Consider the following 20,989-nt stretch of genomic DNA (forward strand, 5'->3'; position numbering starts at 1 on the left):
CCCCACACACACACGTATTTCCACTTCAAGCTCTCTCAGGGAAGAGAGCTTGGTGGCAGGGGTGAGTAGGAATCCTTTTCATCTTTTGAGTCCTTTTCACTGAATAAAATGGAAGGAAAACACCTTTTATTAAGGGAAATATCAAAAATATATCAAGCCCTTAATATACTTATCATCCAGCTTTGATGATTATCATTTAGCCAATCTTATTTCATCAGTCCCTTCTTCTATAACACTAGATATCATATTTTACCTCATATGGAATTTCTTTTTTTTTTTAATTTGACTGGTCCTAGGGCTTGAACTGAGGTGAGGGCCTGGGCTCTGTCCCTGAGCCTCTCTGTGAGCAAGGCCTAGCTAGCACTCTACCACTTGAGCCACAGCACCACTTCTGGCTTTTTTTTCTATTTATGTGGCACAAAGGAATAGAACCCTGGGCTTTATGTATGCTAGGCAAGCACTCTACCACTAAACCATACTCCCAGCCTCCTCATATGGAATTTCTAATTGCAGAATCAATCACTATTATAAATGAGAGCTTTGAAGTTAGATACTCATTTAGAACAATCTAGCTAGAATATATGTTGGTATTAAAACCTACTGATAATTTAGCTTCATGCCAGTAGATGTCAGAAATAGCTCAGTAAGCCACATGCTGGTGGCTCCTGCCTGTAATCCTAGCTGCTCTGGAGGCTGAAATGAGAGTTCAGGGTCATCCCAGCAGAATAGTTCGCTGGACTTCATCTCTAAAACAACCAGTAGAAAGCCAGATTGGAGGCATGGCTATAAATGCAAGCCTAGCAAGTGTTGGGCCTTGAGTTCAAACCCCAGTGTACTGGAAGTATATAAGTAAATGAATAAGAAGCTTAGTTTAGGGTTGTTCCATTTGGCCCTGTTGACACTTTTGAGTGGATAATTCTGTTGTGCAGTGCTGTCGTGGTCATGAGCACCACGGTTGCTCAGCAGCATCTCTGTCCTAGGGGCCAAGTCACCCCACTACCCCCTTCCCCGTTATCACATTGAAATTGCAGTGTCTCAGACAGTGGAATCCTCTTCTTTTCACCCATCATTAAGAACCACTGATTTAAAGAAAGGAAAGAACTGTGTAGTGTTCTACAGATCTGTTTAACAGTTGTGTAAACGGTGAAGGATGCCTTTCTGATTTTGATTGTACTTACTAGTAATCCTGCTAGAGAATTCTGGTCTGAGTTCTCTGCTCCCTGAGCCACTGTGTCTAGCTGTAGCACATAGAGTTTATAGATGCTATAGAATGAGGTCAGAGGCTTTCTAGGAGTAGGCAGGAGAGCTATGTTCTCAGTGGGGAAAGGTCTTCCAGCCTGGTAAGGGCAATTTAGAATAGTTCTGCTAGCATGGACACATGGCAGTTGCACATTTACAGCCTGCCCAGCATCTGCTGGGCTGTTCATCATTCCCCTTCCTCAGGTATTTGTGAAGAAGTGGACCGGGGAATTCTTTCCTTGGAAGTGTGTCTTGGATTCTTCTGTAGTGCATAAGGAGGATTTGTTTTGAAAATTTTTACTTGGAAGTCAGTTTTTGCCAGAAACCATCTGTTGTGTGTAAAACAAAGAAACATTGGAGTTTTACTTTATTGCTTTGTTCAAAATGGGCTCTCTGCTTATTCTCACAAGTCAGCTGGCTAAGCAGTGCCTGGGAAAGTTGGGAGCTAGGAAACTTAGTTCAGTACAAAGGCAGCTACAGGGTATTGGGAAGAAAGCTGTCCTTTGGAGCCAGATCCATCATTTCATAGCTCTTGCTAGCTTTGCAAACTTTGGTAAGGGACATAACGTCTCTATACCTATTTATATTTCTCTTCTATAAAATAGCGAGAATAATTTACTACAAGGATGGTCATGAATATTACCACAGAAAATGTGGGCTGGTGGTATAGCTGTGTGGTAGAGCACTTACCTAGTATTCATAAGACCTCTTACCACACAAGGAAATAAAGGGGGGGGGCTGGGAAAGGCAGAAGAAAATGATGTGGGAAGTACCAGCATTGCAGTCTTATACATAACACTAATAAATGGTTTTCCCCTCATAGGAAGGCCTGTTGGGAGAGGCATGTGGGCCTTGGGCCCTTCTTATACACCTGTAGAAGGATTGCACTTAGATGTAGAGAGGCTCTCTTATAAGAAAATGATGCTGACAAGTCCTTAGTATATTTGCAGCATATAGGGTTGATTATATCCTGTAAGTAAAACGGAGCATGGAATTATTCTTCTCACACACAGTGTGGGCTTGAGATGGACTGGATTCTTTTATCTCCTCCTAACAAGAGGTCTGACCCTGTTAGATTGGGATGCAAAGGCATTTTCTCAGCATAGAACAATGTGTATTTTTCAAGTGGCTTTTCCATGAGAAAGATGATACAATGGCTTAGTTTGTTTGGAAATGAAAGAACTATGTGAGAGCAACACTGAAATTCCTTATATCCTTTCACTGTGTGGTGCCTGGCTGAAGGAAGAAGGGTTCAGAAGTCAGACTTCAAGCAAATGAACATAAGGCAGCCTTGGATCTGCACGCAAGGGTTTCTGGGTTTCATAGCAATCAGCAGAGCCCCAGAACAGGAGGAAGTGGATGGGGAGCACTACAGCTGGCAAAGCTAAAGCCACCGAAAGAGGACTTCACTACCTAATGTGAGAGAAATAGGAAGAGATTAGGCTGTCTAGATGAAAGTAGTGAAGAGCTGGGTTTAGATCCTTCCCCAAGGCCTGGAAGTACCCCACCCCCACTTTACACATATATACTCACCCACTGATTTTCTATCTAAAGCCAGCATCTAGGGAAGAGCGTTCAGGAAAATAGCTGTCTTGCTCTATGCTGTGCTGTCCCTCTCTTGTCTGAGGCAGGTTGAAGCTTAGCAGGTAGGAAGTCAGGAGAGCAGAGACATCTCTGAGGGATACTATGGGTGCATTCTGTGGTTCGTGTCTAGCCTCAGTGTGAGTCCAGGCATTGATGGGGGTACTCTGGTTAATCAATCCTATAGGCTGTTTGAGAAGGCACTTAGCTAAAGAATTTTTTTTGTCAGCCCTGGGCCTTGTACTTAGGGCCTGGGTACTGTCCTTGGACTCTTTTTACTCAAAGCTATCACTGTACCACTTGAGCCATAGTGCCACTTCCAGCTTTTTCTGTGTATGTGGTTCCAGGGAATTGAAGCCAGGGCTTCGTGTATGCTAGGTGAGCACTCTACCACTAGGCCATACTCCCGGCCCTAAAGAATTCATTATAAAAGGAAAAGGCCACAAATATGCTAGCTATTTTTGTAGTATGTCAGGATTTTAGGGGGCTCCATTGGAAGATGAGGTTGTACCTATATAATCTACTTCTCCATTCTAAAACTAGGCTTCAGACCTACTTCAGTTTACATAAATACTCCTTAAAGTGATCAGCCACAGGTCACTTTGATGAAGAGTGATACACCACCCTTCATCAAAGGCCTTAGTCCTGCCAGGCAGGAGCTGCCGTTTTACCAGCTGTGTATCACTGCAGGTGTAGCTGCTGTGGGTGGATGTGTGGGACTAGGAAAATAAAATAAAGGTGACAAAGTCCAAACACTAATTTTCTGCCATTTTAAAGATTGAGGCTAGATCTGCCCTCCCCTTTCTTTCCAGAATCTATGTGTAATAATGGGAAGTATTCTTAAGAGATCCCTGGAGACAAGGAAAAGAGCATATACCTCTTCACCAACAGTTGCTTCTTATGCTAAGACTTCCTGGGATGGACTGAGTCACATTTATCCTTGCCCAGTACCAATATCTGAACTCTGAGGACTCCCAGTCTCATTTGGCCCAACTTTGGTAGGAAAGAACTGAAGCGTGAGTGCTTCACACTTGTTCTGAACCAGTCCTAGATTCTAGTAAGAGATTAGAATAGAAAGGTTTGTTTCTCTCGCAGGTGAACAAGCACAGAGCTCAGCAAAGTAGCCTGACAGCTTCCCAATGCCATCACGTATCCATCCTTCCTTCTGGTATCTATCCTGCTGTCCTTTTCGTAGGGCCCAGTATGTATGTTGGCTTTCTAATGTTTCCCAGGTTACCTATAAAGGTATCTTGCTTCTATTTTCAAGATTGCCTTATAGTCTCAGATGGCTACTAGAGTGCCAGTTATTCTATTCCAAGTTGCAGAAAGAGCAAGGGAAGGGCCAGAAGGGACATATCCCTTCCAGGATGCCCCAAACACCAGTTCAGCCTAGATTACTGACCTGAAGTTAGTCACATGCTCCTACCTAGCTAAGGGAAGCTATAGAATTCATTGTTTCATTTTTAAGCTGTTCACTTATCTCTCCAGATAGAATTCAAATGAGCTAAAAGACTAAGAGATGGGAGAAGATCCATTTTTTTGAAGGACATTGTTTCCTCAGCCAGTCTGTCTGGGTTCCTTGGTATATTGAAGGCTTTCTTGTATAGACAGAATATGGCCCAGCCTCCAGAGTTACTGAAGTCCCTCACACCTTCCTCAGTCACACCGCTGCCACTGGAGAGATGGGATGATGTGTAAAAGTCAGGGTCATTTTCCATAGGCAAGTATTTGAAACTCCCCAAACCTTTCTACCCATCTGAGCTGTGAACCTTCCCTAATACATGAGCACTGGCCTTAGGAGTCCTCATGATCTGAACTCTTAGCGAAAAGCATTATAGCATAAAGCATTATTTCCTTGAACACACACAGACACATCCTTATACCACATGCTTTTTCCCACTGCTACAGGGCTGTAAATTTAAGAAAGCACTTAAACATTTTTCAATCTGTACTGAATGCTGAAACATTCTGCAGCGTGAGAAAGGAATCCCTATGGGAGTGGTGACAATGAGTAAGTCAACCACAGGCAGTGTCCTTGCTCTGTACCAGAAGGTGCTCAGGTTGTATTCATGGGGCCTGATCACAACTAGGGGGAAAAAAAAGAAAGAAAACTTAGCTGTATTTCAGGCAAAATGGGTGCTAGTGGACCTATTTTGGGGGAAAAGACATTCAGAGGTTGAAGCAACAGACATATAACTTCTTTTTTGAAAATCACCTTTGGGGGTTTCTTCATTTATATTCCAAGTTTACATTCCTCTCACTTCTTTCTTGCCTGCTTCACAGCATTTAAGAAAAATTCAAAAGTACAAGAGAAGTGGCAGAACTGTATAGCAAATACTCATGTACCCCCATACACACCTATGTTATTCAATTAACACTTTGCTGTATTTTCTTTAACACATTTTTGTCCATTTCCCTTACTGTCTGTTTTCATTTTTAATGTTGAAAGTAAGTTGTTTTGACCTATTGAGTGAATTCCTAGAAGAAATTATTGGAATTGGTAGGCAAAATTGCTGGATCTTGAGTGTGTGTGTGTGTGTGTGTGTGTGTGTACACATACATATATATTCTTATCATTGAGTTGAGAAGAGATCTCATAAATTAAGACATGCCCATTGTTTAGACAAGAATATTGAGACTCAGAGAGTAAGTAGAGTCCTGTTCAGTCTCAGAGATGGTGAAGTATAAACTGCAAATTGAGTCTGCTCTGTCCTAGTATTTTTTTTTTTCCTAGAACTGGGTCTTGAACTCAGGGCTAGGATGCCGTTCCTGAGCTTCTTTTGCTCAAGTCCAATGCTCTACCACTTCAGCCATAGCACCACTTCTGGCTTTTTCTGAGAAGTGGTTTTTTTTTTTTTTCACATTTTTCTTTTTCTTTTTTATTTGTTTTTATGCCAGTCGTGGGGCTTGAACTCAGGGCCTGAGCACTGTCCTTGGGCTTTCTCAAGGCTAGCACTCTACCACTTGAGCCCAGCACCTCTCCCAGCTTTTTCTATGTATGTGGTACCAAGGAATTGAACCCAGATTTTTGTGCATGCTAGGCAAGCACTCTACCACTAGGCCAAACTCCTGGCCCCCTGAATAGTGTTTAACTTGTTAGAGATAAGAATCTCAGACTTTTGCCTGGGCTGACTTCAAACTGCAATCTTCAGATTTCAGCCTCCTGAATAGCTAGGATTACAGATGTGAACAACTAGTGACTGGTTGTCCTGGCATTCTTTATGTCAGTCTGAGTAAGGAGGAAAGGAATTGGGATTTTTTTCTGAAAATTCACTATTTCAATAAATTATTGCTTAGGGATAATTATACCTTAGAGTAATATATAATCATTGACCCTGATCCTGTAATCTGCATCTGATGCAACTTCTTCAATGTCCATTCTGCATAATTGGTTATGTTGGCTCTTCTCTATCATCTGTCCAGTCTGTTCTGGAGGATAAAGTCCACACTACAGTCGAATGTACAGAGCTCTTGACTAGTTCTTCTGCTTTACCTTCCATCCCCTTACCTACCCTCACAGCCTACAGCCTATCTTGAGTTGTTTGTGCTTATCTCCATGCCTCTAAAACTCTTTTGTGTTTACCCAAATGCCCTTTCTACTCATTCTACAGAATTTGGCACATCCATAAAAATTATTTCTTCCTTTATGATGTCTTTTCAGGAAGTAGGTTAGTGTGGGTGTGGGTATGGGTATGTGTGTGTGCCTCTTAAAGCAAACTCTTACCATGGGTCTCATTAAGATATCACATCAGCATTAGTTGAACTGAGATAAGACTAGGGACAGGAGAAGACAAAGTCAGGTCAGGCCTTTTGAGGACCACCTTAGGTAGATCCTGCAGCAGCATAGCTTCGGATCAGCATAAGGCAGCAGAGCAGGTAGCTCCCCTGCCATATTCTTCCAGGCATTAAGTGTTTTGAATGGTACTATCTGATCATTTTATTTGTACCCATATTCCTATTGAGTGTTCTTTTAACTCTAGAGAGAAATGATCTAATTTTATTACAGCAAACATGGTCACTTTCTAGCTATGAGACTCTGAGGGGTGACTTTCTTTTCCCAACCAAATCTCTAGTTTCTTAACTGTAAAATGAGGAGACTGATCAGAAACATTCCCTGGGGTTGTCGTGAAAATTAAAGAAGGTGATGTGTTCAAAGCCCACTTAGGTATATAATAAGTTGTACAAGGGCTATATCTTTCAGTAGCCAGTCTCTAGACAGCACCTGCCACATACTGAATATTCAGAGATGTCTGTGAAGAACAGGAGTACATGCATTGTGTGTATATGTTAAAGAGGTTATATTTAGATGCTCACACAGATCCATCTGCCTTGAGAGTAATGTTTGATCTGCCTTGCATCAGTATTCAACTGGCGTGGCTGAGCACACATGCGTGACTCTTCTTGGGTTGCCACATCCCCTGCTAGGCAGATGTCCATTATCATGAAATGTAAAAAGGGAAAAAAATAATAATAAAGGCAGAGGAATGTAATGTTATGGCTTGATTTGACAGGCCTCCTGCTTCTTCAGCTGCCTGCCGGTGCCGGGCATGGAACAGGTTCATCTGTATTCCAGCACACCACTGCCGAAGTGAAGCTCGATCTAATTAGAGTATCTTAAACATCCCGTTTGCATCTTAAGTTGTACAGAAACAAGAATGTCTGTCCATCTGGGGTAGCTGGAGGGAGGTGGGCAGTGAGGTTCAGCAATAGAACATAGACAGTTGTAATTTTAGAAGTGTAAGAACATTGCCATATGAATTTCTTAAAACAAGAGCTAATGGCTTTGGATGCTTGGTGGAAACAAAGGCAACTCTGCAGCATGGCTTAAATTTTCAAGTGGTCCTGCAAGATCTTGCCAGGATTAGGGCCTGGGGCCTGGAGTGTGGCTAGTGGTAGGGTGCTTGGATTTGATTCCTCGCTACCACATACACAAAAAAAAAGGCAGAAGTGATGCTGTGGTTCAAGTAGTAGAGTGCTAGCTTTGAAAAAGCTCAAGAACAGTGCCCAGACCCTGAGTTCAAGCCCCAGAACTGGCACCAATATATATATGTATACCCCCAATGGCTAAAGTACAGGGACCATTTCCATCCTAAGAATAGACCTCTAACTGACCCATGTACACATTTTTTTTTATTGTTCACTGGTTTATTTCTCCAGATGAGCAATACACTACTTACAAATAAGCAGATCTCCAACGATTGCACTGAAAATGGCAAATCTACCAACTGTTTGACATCTAAATGAAAAAAAAAATTATTAAGGCATATTTGATCTGTGAGTTGAAAACAAACATTCTGGTGTAATGAGACTCATTTCACTTTTGTCCCCAAAACACATGAGCACCAAAATTGTCCAAGAACACTTAATATTTAGTAAAACAGGAATGTAAAAATTAAGGAGGGGTAGGGAAACGTTTGCAAAAGGCAAATCTTTGGAGATCGATTTACTGCAAATAAGACGTACTAAACCACAACCCTGGTACACATAAATACTAAGAGCTAACAGGAACTCAAGAAATGGCAGAGCTCTACACAATGGATATTAAATAAATTAAAGGTATCTCAGATACAAAGGATAAAACCAAACATCAATTAAAAATGAAATAATCATCTCCACTAAGGTATCAGAGACAGGAGGAAGTAAGCACACCCCATGTTCCTTAAGGGGCTTTTGTTTGCTTGTTTAGCTTGCATATATTAGAACCGTTACAATTCTCCTCTGTCATTCTAAACAGTAATATTGTCTCCCAATAAAGAGAACGGTCAGGAAGAGGAAAAAATGTGATTTTTTTTTTTTCTTGAGAGTTAAAGGTAGGCCCTTTAGGGACCTATAGAAAATTAGGACTGGAATCCAGCTGTCACCAAACATTCCCCCCCACCCCCACCCCCAAGACCCTACCTGACCATGGTGGGCGTGGCCCACAACAGTGGGCAGGACCCAGCATGGAGAAAATAGTCAACTTTGGAAAGCTGGCCTGTGGAGGATGATACTAGTTATGATCACATTTCCTTATTTTGTAACTGGACCTTGAGATGGTTTACACAAAAGAGTTGTAAAAAAAAAAAAAAAGAAGATAAAAGGTAGAATTTGTGCAAGGTTTAACAGTCACAACACATTTCTTAACCAATCATTTGGACTGCTGGCAGCCAGGCTAATAGTCATCAGGACAATAGTCTAGCGTCCAGATTTATTCATGATCCTTACCCCACAATTTCATCAACAATTTTCATCCTTTCCTCCTTCCTGCTACACTGATCTCTTTCCAAACCTTTGTCCCCTTAATTCCTTTGCTTCATCCCTATGCCTGAAATACCTCACTCACATTGCCCCTCCTCCCTGTTCAGCTCAAATGCCTTGTTCCTGCCATTCTTCCCAGCTTCCCGGCTGGGAGACAATTTGCTCCATCTGTAGTTGCTGCCTCTTCTCCATTCATTATCACTTTCTACAGTGTAATTTTACTTTTTTTATTGTAACTTTTTTAAGATATCATTTGTGTAGAAATTATATATGCTTAAGTTATATAGCCTGATCTTTTGATTTACATATATATATATACACATTGTGATGAAGTATGTGTGTGTGCATATATGTACATCATACACACACACACACACACACACACACACACACACACACACACACACACATTGTGAAATGAACATCCACCAAACTAATTGACATGCTTATCACCTTACCATTACCATTTTCTGTCATATACCTTGGATGTAATAGACCATAAGCACCTGGACGATGTGAGCAGTATCTGGTTATCTTAAATACTATATCTTACATATGATAAGAGTCTCGGACTAGTTCAGGAGTAAATGAATTCTCAGTGGCCTCCTGTGACCACCAGCAGCTCTTCTTCCTTTCTGATGAATGCAGGCCTCCCCCTGCCTGCTGTATAAACGCTTTAGCACACAGCACACTTGAAATGTGGAGGCATCCCTTTTAGCCCAGAAGGATAAGGAGGCTCATTGTCTGGATTGTTACTGTGTACCCCATCACCTTCTTCACTTCCCCATTTTCCACTCATCTCTCACTTCAAGAATATGCTCCAGCCAGGCGCAGTGGCTCACGCCTATAATCCTAGCTACTCAGTAGGCTGTGATCTGAGGATCAAGGTTCAAAGCAAGTCCAGGCACAAAAGGAACTGAGACTCTTATGGCCAACTAACCTCCAGAAAATGGAAAGTAGGGGTTGGCTCAAGGGTAGGGTGGTAGCCTTGAGTTGAAGAGCTCAGGGACTATGCCTAGGCCCAGGGGTAGGACGGTAATCGTGAGCTGAAGAGCTCAGGGACAGCACCCAGGCCAAGTTCAAGCTCCATGATCCACTAAAAAAAAAAGAAAAAAAGAATATGCTCTAGATTTGTGCTTCAGGTGTTAAATGTAACCACAGAACCCCACATTCTGTCTTCTATCAAACTATCAACTTTTTTCTCCCCAAATGATGCTGTAAGTTCATGGCCATTCATTTGTGAGGGTCATATCCAGCTTTGTCTCTCCTAGAAGTCTGAGGAAAGTATTTTCCCTTTATCTTAATTCTGTCCTCCTAACCATCAATCTGTGTATCCACCTCACTCATCTTTCTTTTCTACCCAAATGAATTAGAGACCCTTCCCTTAGGGGCCTTGTGTATTGAATATACTCTGCTGTAGCTGTTTCTCAGCTTGCATAGATGATGAGCAGCTCCAGCTCAGACTCCTTTGCTTCTACAATTCCAGTACTTGCCACCTCACCTGGAACATAAGACATATTCAGAATTTTGAATGAAGGAATGGCTGTTGAACACTACTTAGTACATTGTAATTATACTGAGCTTATATAATGCAAATATAGGCTACTTTTTATTTCTTATACATACCATATGTTCTGTTTTTAGCTTTCACAGCAAGACCAAAAAGCAAATGACTATTATTGTCAAGTCCATGTATTTTTATTCGGAGGTAAAACCATTTCTGCTTAGATGTGCTTGCTGTGTCCTTCAGCCTCATAGTAAATAGTTATTACCCTTCTCTGGGTTGTCTGTGGTTCTCCCAGAATCTTGTATTATTTGACTTTAAAGAAAGCCCCATACAGGCAGTTTGGTTTAATTTATTGTGGAATTAAAGAGCCTGAGTGAAATTAGCCTTGCTCCATATTGAACAAATCTTGACTTATAGAAAAGAGCCCTACCAGCTAAAGTCAAGGAAGCTGGTTCCTGCTTTTCTCAGTATGAGCAAACTAGGATGACATTATCAATGGGAAAGATGTCATCAGGTGCAATGTGGAAGGAGTTAGCTGGAGCCACATGAGAGGGTCTCTTAGATGCTTTTTGTGGATAGATCAGATCTCAAACCGCAGTTTGATGAGGACTACAACGTACATAACTCATTTGGCACAGTATATTTAATAGATGACCAGAACTGCTCCATTTTATAGAAAAGAAAACTGAGACTTAAAGCCTATACCATGCTCAAACCATCTGTGAGTGCCAGTGACAAGATTTGAATCTGATCCTAAAGCTTCACGCAAGATTAATTCATTGACTTGTCATCCTGTATTGAGTAGATACCTGGTGTGAGTCCTTTCAAGGTCTGAGTGCCTTTTATCAGGATACCCTGACAAGACCTGTGAACAGGCCTGTCTTAAAGCACATAGCTCTTCTCACAGAGAGGTGCTGTTACCAAACACCTACTAGGATTTGGACATACTTGTTTTTGAGTAAGAAAGGAAAACACTACTCCATTGTACTCGTTTCAAAATGGTACACTGTCTAAATCCTGATTGAGGCAACTGTCATGTCCAGCTGAGCTAATCTGGAAAGACCCCTGACTTTAGTGTAATTGATAATGGTCCTTAAGTAAGGAGCTATCAGAGAACACTAGAAGTTCATGGAAATACGTTTACATTTGTGGATGTACTTTGGGAGCAGTAACAGGAACTTGTATTCATATAGATTCTCAAAAGTACCCTCGCCTGGGGCTAAGGGAAGACAGTTTGTAGACCTTCAGAGGAGACTGGCATATGATTTCTAACCTTTCTAACTCGGAAAATTACAAAACTTTTAACTGCCCCTAAAAATCAAACATCAAGCCTCTTGCATGTATCATGTATACCAGGCTAACCCACTGCTAATTATCCTTGAGAGTCCCTGAGGAGAGTAGAGCTGGGGGAAGGGCAGACCAGAGCCACGGCTCCAGGCAGTTTCAGTAATTAGTGTCTGAGGCAGCCAGTTGTCTGAGCGTTGAGCAGGGTGTCCAGCAGGCAGGGACTCGTGCAGACACATTATCAATACCAACTCTAACCCTCCATCCAGACCTCAGATGCCCACATCCTAGCTTAGTGAGCTGAAAAGTGCAGATTTTTTCTTGGCCCTCATTTCTCAGGAGCCTGTGTGGGTGGGTATGTGTGGGTGTGGGTAGATGGGTGGGTGAACGCGCGTGCGCACACGTGCGTGCATGCATGTGTATCTGCGTTTATTCTTTGCTGTGAGCTACTACATCCACTGTCTGCATTGACAGCTCCATAGCCATCCTTTACCCCCATTTTATCCTGTCGGAATGACAGAGCAGCTGAGTGGTGTTGGCCAGCAGATAAACCTGTTATCTCCTCTGCTCTCTGTGCCAGCAGCTCTCCCCATCTCCTTGGTGCATGAAAAATGGACACCACCTTGGGCTGAAATCTGTTCTTAGAGAAGCTACATTTATTAGTAGCTAATGAAACTGTGTGTACTAAAACTTAGGGTAGCTGAAGTGTTTCCCTATCTAACAGGCCCCATCTAGACAGAAGTGAAAGAACACAGGCAGCTTTAGGTCTCCTAAAATTGACCACCTATCTTTTACAAATAGGTAAATATCATCTGTTTATGTACATTACAGTCAGCCAAGGTATGCGATGCATTGTGAGAATGCATGTTAATAGTATGGGGTTGTTTTGTTTTGTTTTTTCAGTCATGGGGCTTGAACACGGCCTGGGCATGGGCATGGTCCCTGAGTTCTTTAGCTCAAGGCTAGTGCTCTGCTACTTGAGCCACAGTGCCACTTTCAGTTTTCTGGTGGTTAATTGGAGATAAGAGTTTCACAGACTTTCATGCCCTAGGCTGGCTTTGAACCGTGATCCTCAGATCTCAGCCTCCTGAGTAACTAGGATTACAGGTGAGCCATTGGTGCCCAGGTAAGGTGATTCTTTTGTAGATTACATTTTCTTCTCTGAGACTAACTGTTCCTGATACCTTCTGCACCCTCCCATGCCCTGTTGTTGTGGCATATATGAACACTATCATGGAACTTTTTTGTCCTACTTAATCAGCAAGATTAAGAGAGAAAATTACTGCAAAGTTCTGGTTCAGTATTTGGAACTTCCTGAAACCCAGAGATGCTTCTTTATTTAGACTCTGGAAGAAATTGCTTCTGGAAAGACTAATTTGGTAAAATAGAGAAGAGTTCTTATTCATGTTGTACTCCATATGGCCTTTTGCTTCATTTTACTCTCATTAAAACTGTCGCTTTTTTTTTAATCCACATTTGCATAGTGCCTGTGTTTTGGGCACAGTGCATGCCAGATGAAGTATATTTTCAGGCTTTGCTGTTTGATTTCTGATCTTTAACAGTGTTGATGATTGCCTTTGTTGTGGGATAGCTTATGATAGGAAAGCTTACAATTTGGAATCAGGACAAGTAGGGTTTGAATCACCACATGCTCACGCATGTTGTCTTAAATGGGTTAACCTCTGGAGGCCTTGGATTGTACATTAATAAAATGAAGATGAGGACAGCTGATTTGTAAGGGTTTAATGAGAAATCTGTGTACAAACCCAAATAAGCATACTGTCATAGATACATAATAAAAGACAATGACAGTTGGTGTACCCTACCTATTTTGGGAGGAGGGTACTAGAAATCTAACTCAGAGTCTCACACATACTAAATAAGCATGCCACCACTAAGCTGTTCCTAAGCCCCTCAGGAATTTGAAGTTGCTTTTGGCAAAACAATATAGTAGTACTAAATCTTAGCTTGGAATAAGAATTTATCGAAAGATAAATGTCAAACTAGAGAAAATCTTTTCACCACAGATGAAAAATATAGTATTATTAATTTGGGCAAATGATATAGTCATAGATACATATACATTTGAAAATCTTAAATTAAAAAAAATCTACAAAAATGAACTATGTGGGTTGGGAGTATGGCCTAGTGGTAGAGTGCTTGCCTAGCATGTACAAAGCCCTGGGTTCAATTCCTTGGTATCACATACACAGAAAAAGAACTATGTAATGCAGCGTGTGGGCAGGGATGGGAAGGTGAAGCTGGAAGAAAGTAAAGGAAGAAGTAATATTGTCACAAAAAAAAAAGTCCTTATTCCCTAAAACGATAATCCAGGCAGATGATGACTCATGCCTGTAATCCTAGCTACTCAGGAGACTGAGATTTGAGTATTGTGGCTCAAAGGCAGCCTGGGTAGGAAAGTCTATGGAAACCCAGAAGTGACACTGTGGCCCAAAGTGGTAGAATGCTTTGAGCAAAAGTGCTCAGAGACAGCACCCAGGCCCTGAATTCAAACCTCACAATCAACAAAATAAACAATAACCCCTCTGTACAACATCTTAATAACAACAAAATTATATTTTTTTAAATCACAGTTGATAACTAGAGAAGAGGACATTCCAGAAAATAGGAATATATACAAAAGCCATTATCTGAAATGCCATGTACATGTGGAGATAGGGAGGCCAATAAGTAGACCTTGTCTGGATCCTGGGAAGAGTGATAAAGATACATCAGAATGCATTTACAGTTACACACACACACACACACACTCGCGCACACACCATTGAGATTGTTTCCAGCTGTCATACAAAGTAATTTCGAAGTTTTAGATCTGAGTTTGTTAGATTGACTGCATTCATTATGGCCTATCTCACACCTGTTTACCCACTGAAGAGATCAGAGCCATAGTCCGTGTATGTGGCCCAGGATTGCAGACTTTGCTTTTTTTACTCTTCTTGCTTCTAGTCTTCCTCCTCAGCATTCACGGAGGTCAGAGGGCTTACCCTGACTGCCTCCAAAGATGATCCCCTCTTATTCTACGTCCTTAGTCAGTGCCATGTCACATTAGATCATCCATGCACTGGATTCCTGGTGTTCTTTGCCAGGACCTGTTCTTTCCATTTCCCAATTTCATTTCATTCTACCCCTGAAGGCAGTTACTGCCAACTAGGTTACACTACCTCACTCCCAGATTTATACAGAATTGAATGATACAGGAGGAACTGAGGGTCTTGAGAAAGTATGTGATACCTCTGTACTATACGTTTATATATTTTTTTAACATTTTACATTTTAATACCTAAAAGATAGAATCTAGCGGTATTTTCTTAAAACTGCTAGATTCCTAGAAAAACACCATCTACTTACTCCAGAATGCAGGTACCCTTTAAAGAGCATTTTGTAAATGGAACATTTTGAGAGTGTGTTGGCCATGCAAATATGGTTTTCTCCTGGGTTTGGGGGTAGGCACTGTAGCCAAAGGTATGGAAGCCATTTCAAAAGACAGAATTCTACACTGTCTGTCTGGGCCCTCTTACCGCCACCACTGAAAGTTTATACAGAGATCCTGCTTTCTTCCCAATCTTTCAGTAAGAGTTCCTAAAAACATGTGTTCATAGACATTGTTTTATACTGTAGATAAAGCAGTGACCAAAGCAAGTTGAAAAACTACCTTTATAGAAATTATAATCTAATTGAGGGGTCGGGGGTTTGGCCTAGTGGTAGAGTGCTTGCCTAGCATGCATGAAGACCCGGGTTCGATTCCTCGGTACCCCACATACATAGCAAAAAGCCAGAAGTGGTGCTGAGGCTCAAGTGGTAGAGTGCTAGCCTTGAGAAAGTCCAAGGACAGTGCTCAGGCCCTGAGCTCAAGCCCAGGACTGGCAAAAAAAAAAAAAAAAAAAAGATAGAAATTATAAGCTAATTGAAAGGAGATGGACAAAATAAGGAAGCATACAGTATTTAAGAAGGTAAGCTGTAATAAAGAGAAAAATAAAGCTTATAAGTCTCCAGAAAGGCCAGGTTGGGCCTTGCATTTGTAAAGAGAGTGGGCCAGGGGAGAGCCTCATGGAGAACAAGAGGGGTCAGTCCTACTGGATGTGAAGACCAAGTGACATGAATGAGTTGTGTGAGCTTTTCAGAGGAAAAACAAAGGGCAGGGGCCCTGAGGCAGGAGCAGCTGGTGTCAGAAACAGATTTGGTCTCAGTGAGTGGAGAGAGCCATTGGAGTATTTTTAACAGATCTGCCTTTGGATTTTGACATCAAGAAGCTTTTTGACTGCTCTGAGAGTATTTCCATGATATGGGGGGGGTGTGGATGTAAGTGGGGGATGGATATAAGAAGTAGAGTCTCACTAGCAGGCTATGAAATATTCCAAGCAAGGATGAGAGTATTGTGGGCAGGAGTAGCAGCGATGGTAGTGAGTAATAGAGATGGAGTTTGGGATTCAATCTGAAGGTCAAACTGCGGAGGCATTTTTATCAAGGACATGACTTTCAGGGGTTTGAGAAATTCGAAAAACTGGTTGCCATGAACTAGATGAAAAAGACTGGGGAAGAAGAAGAGGAGCTTGCTTTTGGACATGTTAAAGTGAAAGGACCTGTTTTATGACAAGAAGGCAAGAGCATATGAGACTAGGTTACCCAGAGGACAGGGCTGGACTATAGGTTCAAGTGTGAGGTTCTCATCATGTAAGTGATTCCCAAAGCCATAGGATAGGATGAGAACACCAAGAAAATGAATAGAGAGAAGGTAAATGTCTGAGAACCGAACAAGCCCTGCATTCAGAGACTGAGACATGAGGGGCTGTGGGGGATGCAACTTGGGAGGGGGTGGGGAAATGGAAATGAAAGGGGTAATAAAAGGGGGGCTGCTGCTTGTGGCTGCACGTAATAGTCACATGACTCTGTGAACTTGGGGTGACTCTGGCACAAGATGATGTCCCTAAGTTTTCAAATAGAATCTTTGCTGTCCATACTGGGCATCTCATTTTAAAATAAACCTCCATTTCTCTGTAAGTTGATTTCTGTCACCTCCTTTTCAAGGGCGTTATGTTTTTTTCAACATTCTTTTTTAGACATAAAAAGAAATCTCTTCCCCAAAGAAGCCTGTGCCATCCCTTCAGTTGCCCTCTTTTCCATGTTGCTCCCAAAAGCACCATCTCTGGCTTGAAGGACTCACAGGCCAGCTCTGTTACACAGGGAGTCGAGTTTTAACCAGAATTTTGCCTTGTGCTAAAGTCCTATCATATTTATTATTTAATTCCAGGGCATTTGCTTAGGAAAGTTATAAAGTAATTTGAGAATCTAGTGGAACATCTCTTATTCATCATTTGTCCATCGCATGGCTAGTATTCTATATTCTGTTCACAGGCTATATTTCTATAAAGAGGAGATTAGCTTGAGGTACTTTTGTGGACAATACAAACCAATTAATTCCAGGCAGGGTAGAAATCCTCTCTTAGTTTGAGTCCCTCACCCACATTGTCCTTGAGTCTATCATCCCTTCTGACTGTGCAGTGTGGAAATCAGCGCGGTTTTCCAATGACACCATTGAGGTTCTTGTCTTATTAATCAATAGCAGCAGTCAGAGAGGCCCACTTATTCCTCCTTCAATAGACCAGACCAGGCCTTGAAGAGAGGTAATAATTACTGCTCTGATCTCAGCATGTTCTCTTTTCTCCTTCCCACCCAGAGCATGTCTGTTCGATCTTGGCTTCCCTCCTGCGCAACCTGAGAGGGCAGCAGCGGACCCGGCTCCTAAATAAATTCACAGAAAATGACAGTGAGAAGGTGGGTGACTGTAACCTTGAGGATGCAAGCAGGACTGGTAGGTGGGGAAGGGCTCTTCCATGATAGGATCTGAGGAAACTGGGACCAGCACTGCTTCCCTAAAACCCCTTCTCCAACATCTGGGTTCGTGATTTACATCTCTAAGTTCCATTTCACTGACATGTCCAACTGTCTCCTGAGAATAGTGGTAGCCCCTGAGCATGATAGCAGTGGGCACTTTAAGTGGGTATACATACCCAGAATAGATTCTGATAGTTTGGTTGGGATGGGAGTGGGAGTTCACAGCAAAGCAAAATGATAGCATAGGCTCTGAATTCCATGTCTTAATTTGATGGATGCCACTCTAAGTCTCACTTCCCCAGCTTGAAATTGGAGCCTTTGGTACCCATCTGGAAGAGTCGATGGGAGGTGAATTAGATGAGGTCTTACTGGGTGGTGGTGGTGATAAGAAAGCAGTAGAGCTCATCCTAGGTGGGCTATGGAGCTGGTGATGATTACTAAATGAGATTGGATGGGTATTTTATATTGTTACCTCCTGTGCCAAACCAAACAATTGTAACAATAGTAGGAGCTGCCATTTATTGAGTGACTGCTGAGGAGTGGGTAATAGAGCAGCTGCCTTGTGTTGTTGCATGTAATCTCATAACTGGTTCATCCTTATGTCACTATCACTCGCATCATCAAATAGGAAATTGAAGCTTAGAGATACAATGTGACTTACCCAAGATCACACCACTAATAAGAACAGAGCTAGGATTTGAACCCAGGCTGGTGATTATAAAACACCTGTGTACTTTACAGCACCATACGTAAGTGTACAGTCTCAAAGGAGTAAATCGAAGGCTCAAAACCTGACTTTTTTTTTTTTTTTTTTTTTTGCCAGTCCTGGGCTTCAGCTCAGGGCCTGGGCACTGCCCTTGGACTTTCTCAAGGCTAGAGCTCTACCACTTGAGCCTCAGCACCACTTCTGGCTTTTTTCTATGTATGTGGTACCGAGGAATCGAACCCAGGTCTTCGTGCATGCTAGGCAAGCACTTTAACCACTAGGCCAAACTCCCGGCCCCTCAAAACCTGACTTTGAACTTAGCGTAAGTGCTTTCCTGCTTGTGTCCAAAGTAGGGCTGGAGTTTTTTTTCTGCTTTTGAGGAAGGATGGGGATTATCTGAGCCTACCTCTGGCTGGAGCAGTCAGCACTGCAAAGAACCATCAGTTTAGGACACCGGACGACTCAGTCATGCACAGACTGACATCTTTAACATCTGAGCTCCAGATCCTCACCTTTATGGATGAGTTCTAGATGAGAGTTGTTGTCACTTCCCAGCTATTCAATCAAGGGTTTGGGGGGGGGGGGTTAATGACTCACGGAAATGATGGCATGGAAATACTTCGTAGCAAAAATACTTGAAGTTTTCAGGTCCTTGTAGCTACAGGGGATTTAGGCATGGACTTCTAGACTGTCTAAGACAGTGCGGGAGCAATATCCCCACTGGACTAGTGTCAGTCCCTAGGCAAACAAATACCAGGTGACCAAGAACCATGGTGGTGCCAACCTTCTGGAAAGACAGAAGTCTGAGCTTCACCTTGTTCCTTCAATCCTTTGGAAGATTTGGGGGGTGGAGGGGAACTTCTCCAAACCTTCTGAGCGGTTCTCAGGCCATGTTCAAAGCATGACTCTGCTAAGCTTAAAACTGACTCTGAAGTTACTACTGAACAAAAAAGTCAAAGCCTTGTTTCAAGTTGCTGAAGGAGTTTTTCTCACACTCGCTTCGGATTCAAAAGCAACTAATTTTTTTTTACTCATGCAAGGTTTTTTGTTTTTTTTTTTTAAGATCAGCTCTGGGGCAGAATCTGAACATGAAAGGTTTCAGTTGGGGGAAAAAAAAAGATGTCAGTAAAGTTCTAAGTGAATATCAAGTATGTAACTTCAAGCGCCTTCTCTTTGCAAGAAGGCACTTGAATTTTTATTTATTTATTTGTTGTTACAGTTTGAAGTCCCAAGCGTGCTAGAAAGGCTGGGAATGCATCTTCTCTGGGGAGCAGGCCTGCATTGAGGCTGCATGCATCTGTTTGCTCTGTTCTACCCCGGCTCTTCACTCTATTCCTGATGTGTTTCTAAGCAGTATACTTCTCCCACCGCAGAAGTAGAAGCATGGTCTCCCTCTATAAGCTGTGACAGTGAGATGGGAAGGGCTGTGTTCTTCCCTTCTCACTCCTGCTGGTGAAATCTCTCTTTCAGGTTGACAGACTAATGGAGTTGCATTTTAAATACCTAAGTGCCATGCAGGTGGCTGACAAGAAGATTGAAGGGGAGAAACATGTACGTATCCCTGCCCACCTTTTTTTTTTTTTTACCAGTTACTGACTTGCACCCCATTTGGTCCATCCCTTGTGTACCTCCCTTCTCTAAGCAAGGTAGATGAGAACAAAGATGCATTGATGGCCATGGTGACACCTAACATGTTGTTCTGAGAGGGCGTGGGGGGTGTTCTGAGACAGGGTGAGCCCAGGGTGGAAGAGCTGGGAGGAGGGTGCAAGTTTTCAAATTCAACTCCCTTGCTTATAAGATAGAACACTGGAGAACAGAAAAAGGAGGTCCAGATGGCTGCAGCCAAGTGACAATCCTAGGGTCCAGCATGACTGGTGCAGTTTCTTGTGCTGAGACTCTATAAGGAAGTAAGCTCTGGTAGCCCGGTAGTGTGGGTGTTTTGGATTTTAGGATTTTTTTTTTTTAGTCATGGGATGTTGGGCCTGGGCATTGTCCCAGAGGCTAGCTCAAGGCTAGCACTCTACCACTTGAGCCACATGGACTTTAGTGTCTGGGCTGGTTTTGAACCTTTATACTTAGATCGTAGCCTCCTGGGTAGCTGGTAGGCATGAGCCACCAGCACCTGGTAGGAAGTTTTCTTGATGGAACTGTGTTCACTGTGATATGTCTCCAACATCTATGTTTCTCCCCTGGTTCCATTTCATTACCTTTCATCTCCACCATACTCATTAATCAGGCAAGCTTTTAATGTCCAATCTATGTTCTCTTCCCTATATGACACTCCTCAGTCTTTGGTATTCCCTTCCTTGGTTTTTTCAGGGTATAGGAAACCTCATTTCCCTGTGATCTTGAAATGCTATATCACTGTTCTCTAATTGGTCTTCTGCCTTAAAGAGAAACTTGAGGGGCCGGGAGTTTGGCCTAGTGGTTAAAGTGCTTGCCTAGCATGCATGAAGACCCGGGTTCAATTCCTCGGTACCACATACATAGAAAAAAGCCAGAAGTGGTGCTGAGGCTCAAGTGGTAGAGCTCTAGCCTTGAGAAAGTCCAAGGACAGTGCCCAGGCCCTGAGCTCAAGCCCA

General features: G+C 42.4%; 1 protein-coding gene across 4 annotated transcripts in view; it reads left to right on the forward strand.

The window, feature by feature from the left end:
• The window catches only part of Ctnnbl1 (catenin beta like 1), a 158,008-nt gene that overhangs the window by 114,201 nt on the left and 22,818 nt on the right, over positions 1-20,989 (forward strand). For all 4 annotated transcript variants that reach the window (XM_090352335.1, XM_090352334.1, XM_090352336.1 and 1 more), the window contains 2 exons: positions 17,544-17,641; positions 19,878-19,958. In XM_090352335.1, the coding sequence (XP_090208461.1) occupies positions 17,544-17,641; positions 19,878-19,958 (179 nt within the window). The remainder of the gene's footprint in view (positions 1-17,543; positions 17,642-19,877; positions 19,959-20,989) is intronic.

This window comes from Megascapheus bottae, chromosome 18 (genome assembly GCF_031878675.1).
Source record: "Megascapheus bottae isolate mThoBot1 chromosome 18, mThoBot2.hap1, whole genome shotgun sequence".
Lineage (NCBI taxonomy): Eukaryota > Metazoa > Chordata > Mammalia > Rodentia > Geomyidae > Megascapheus > Megascapheus bottae.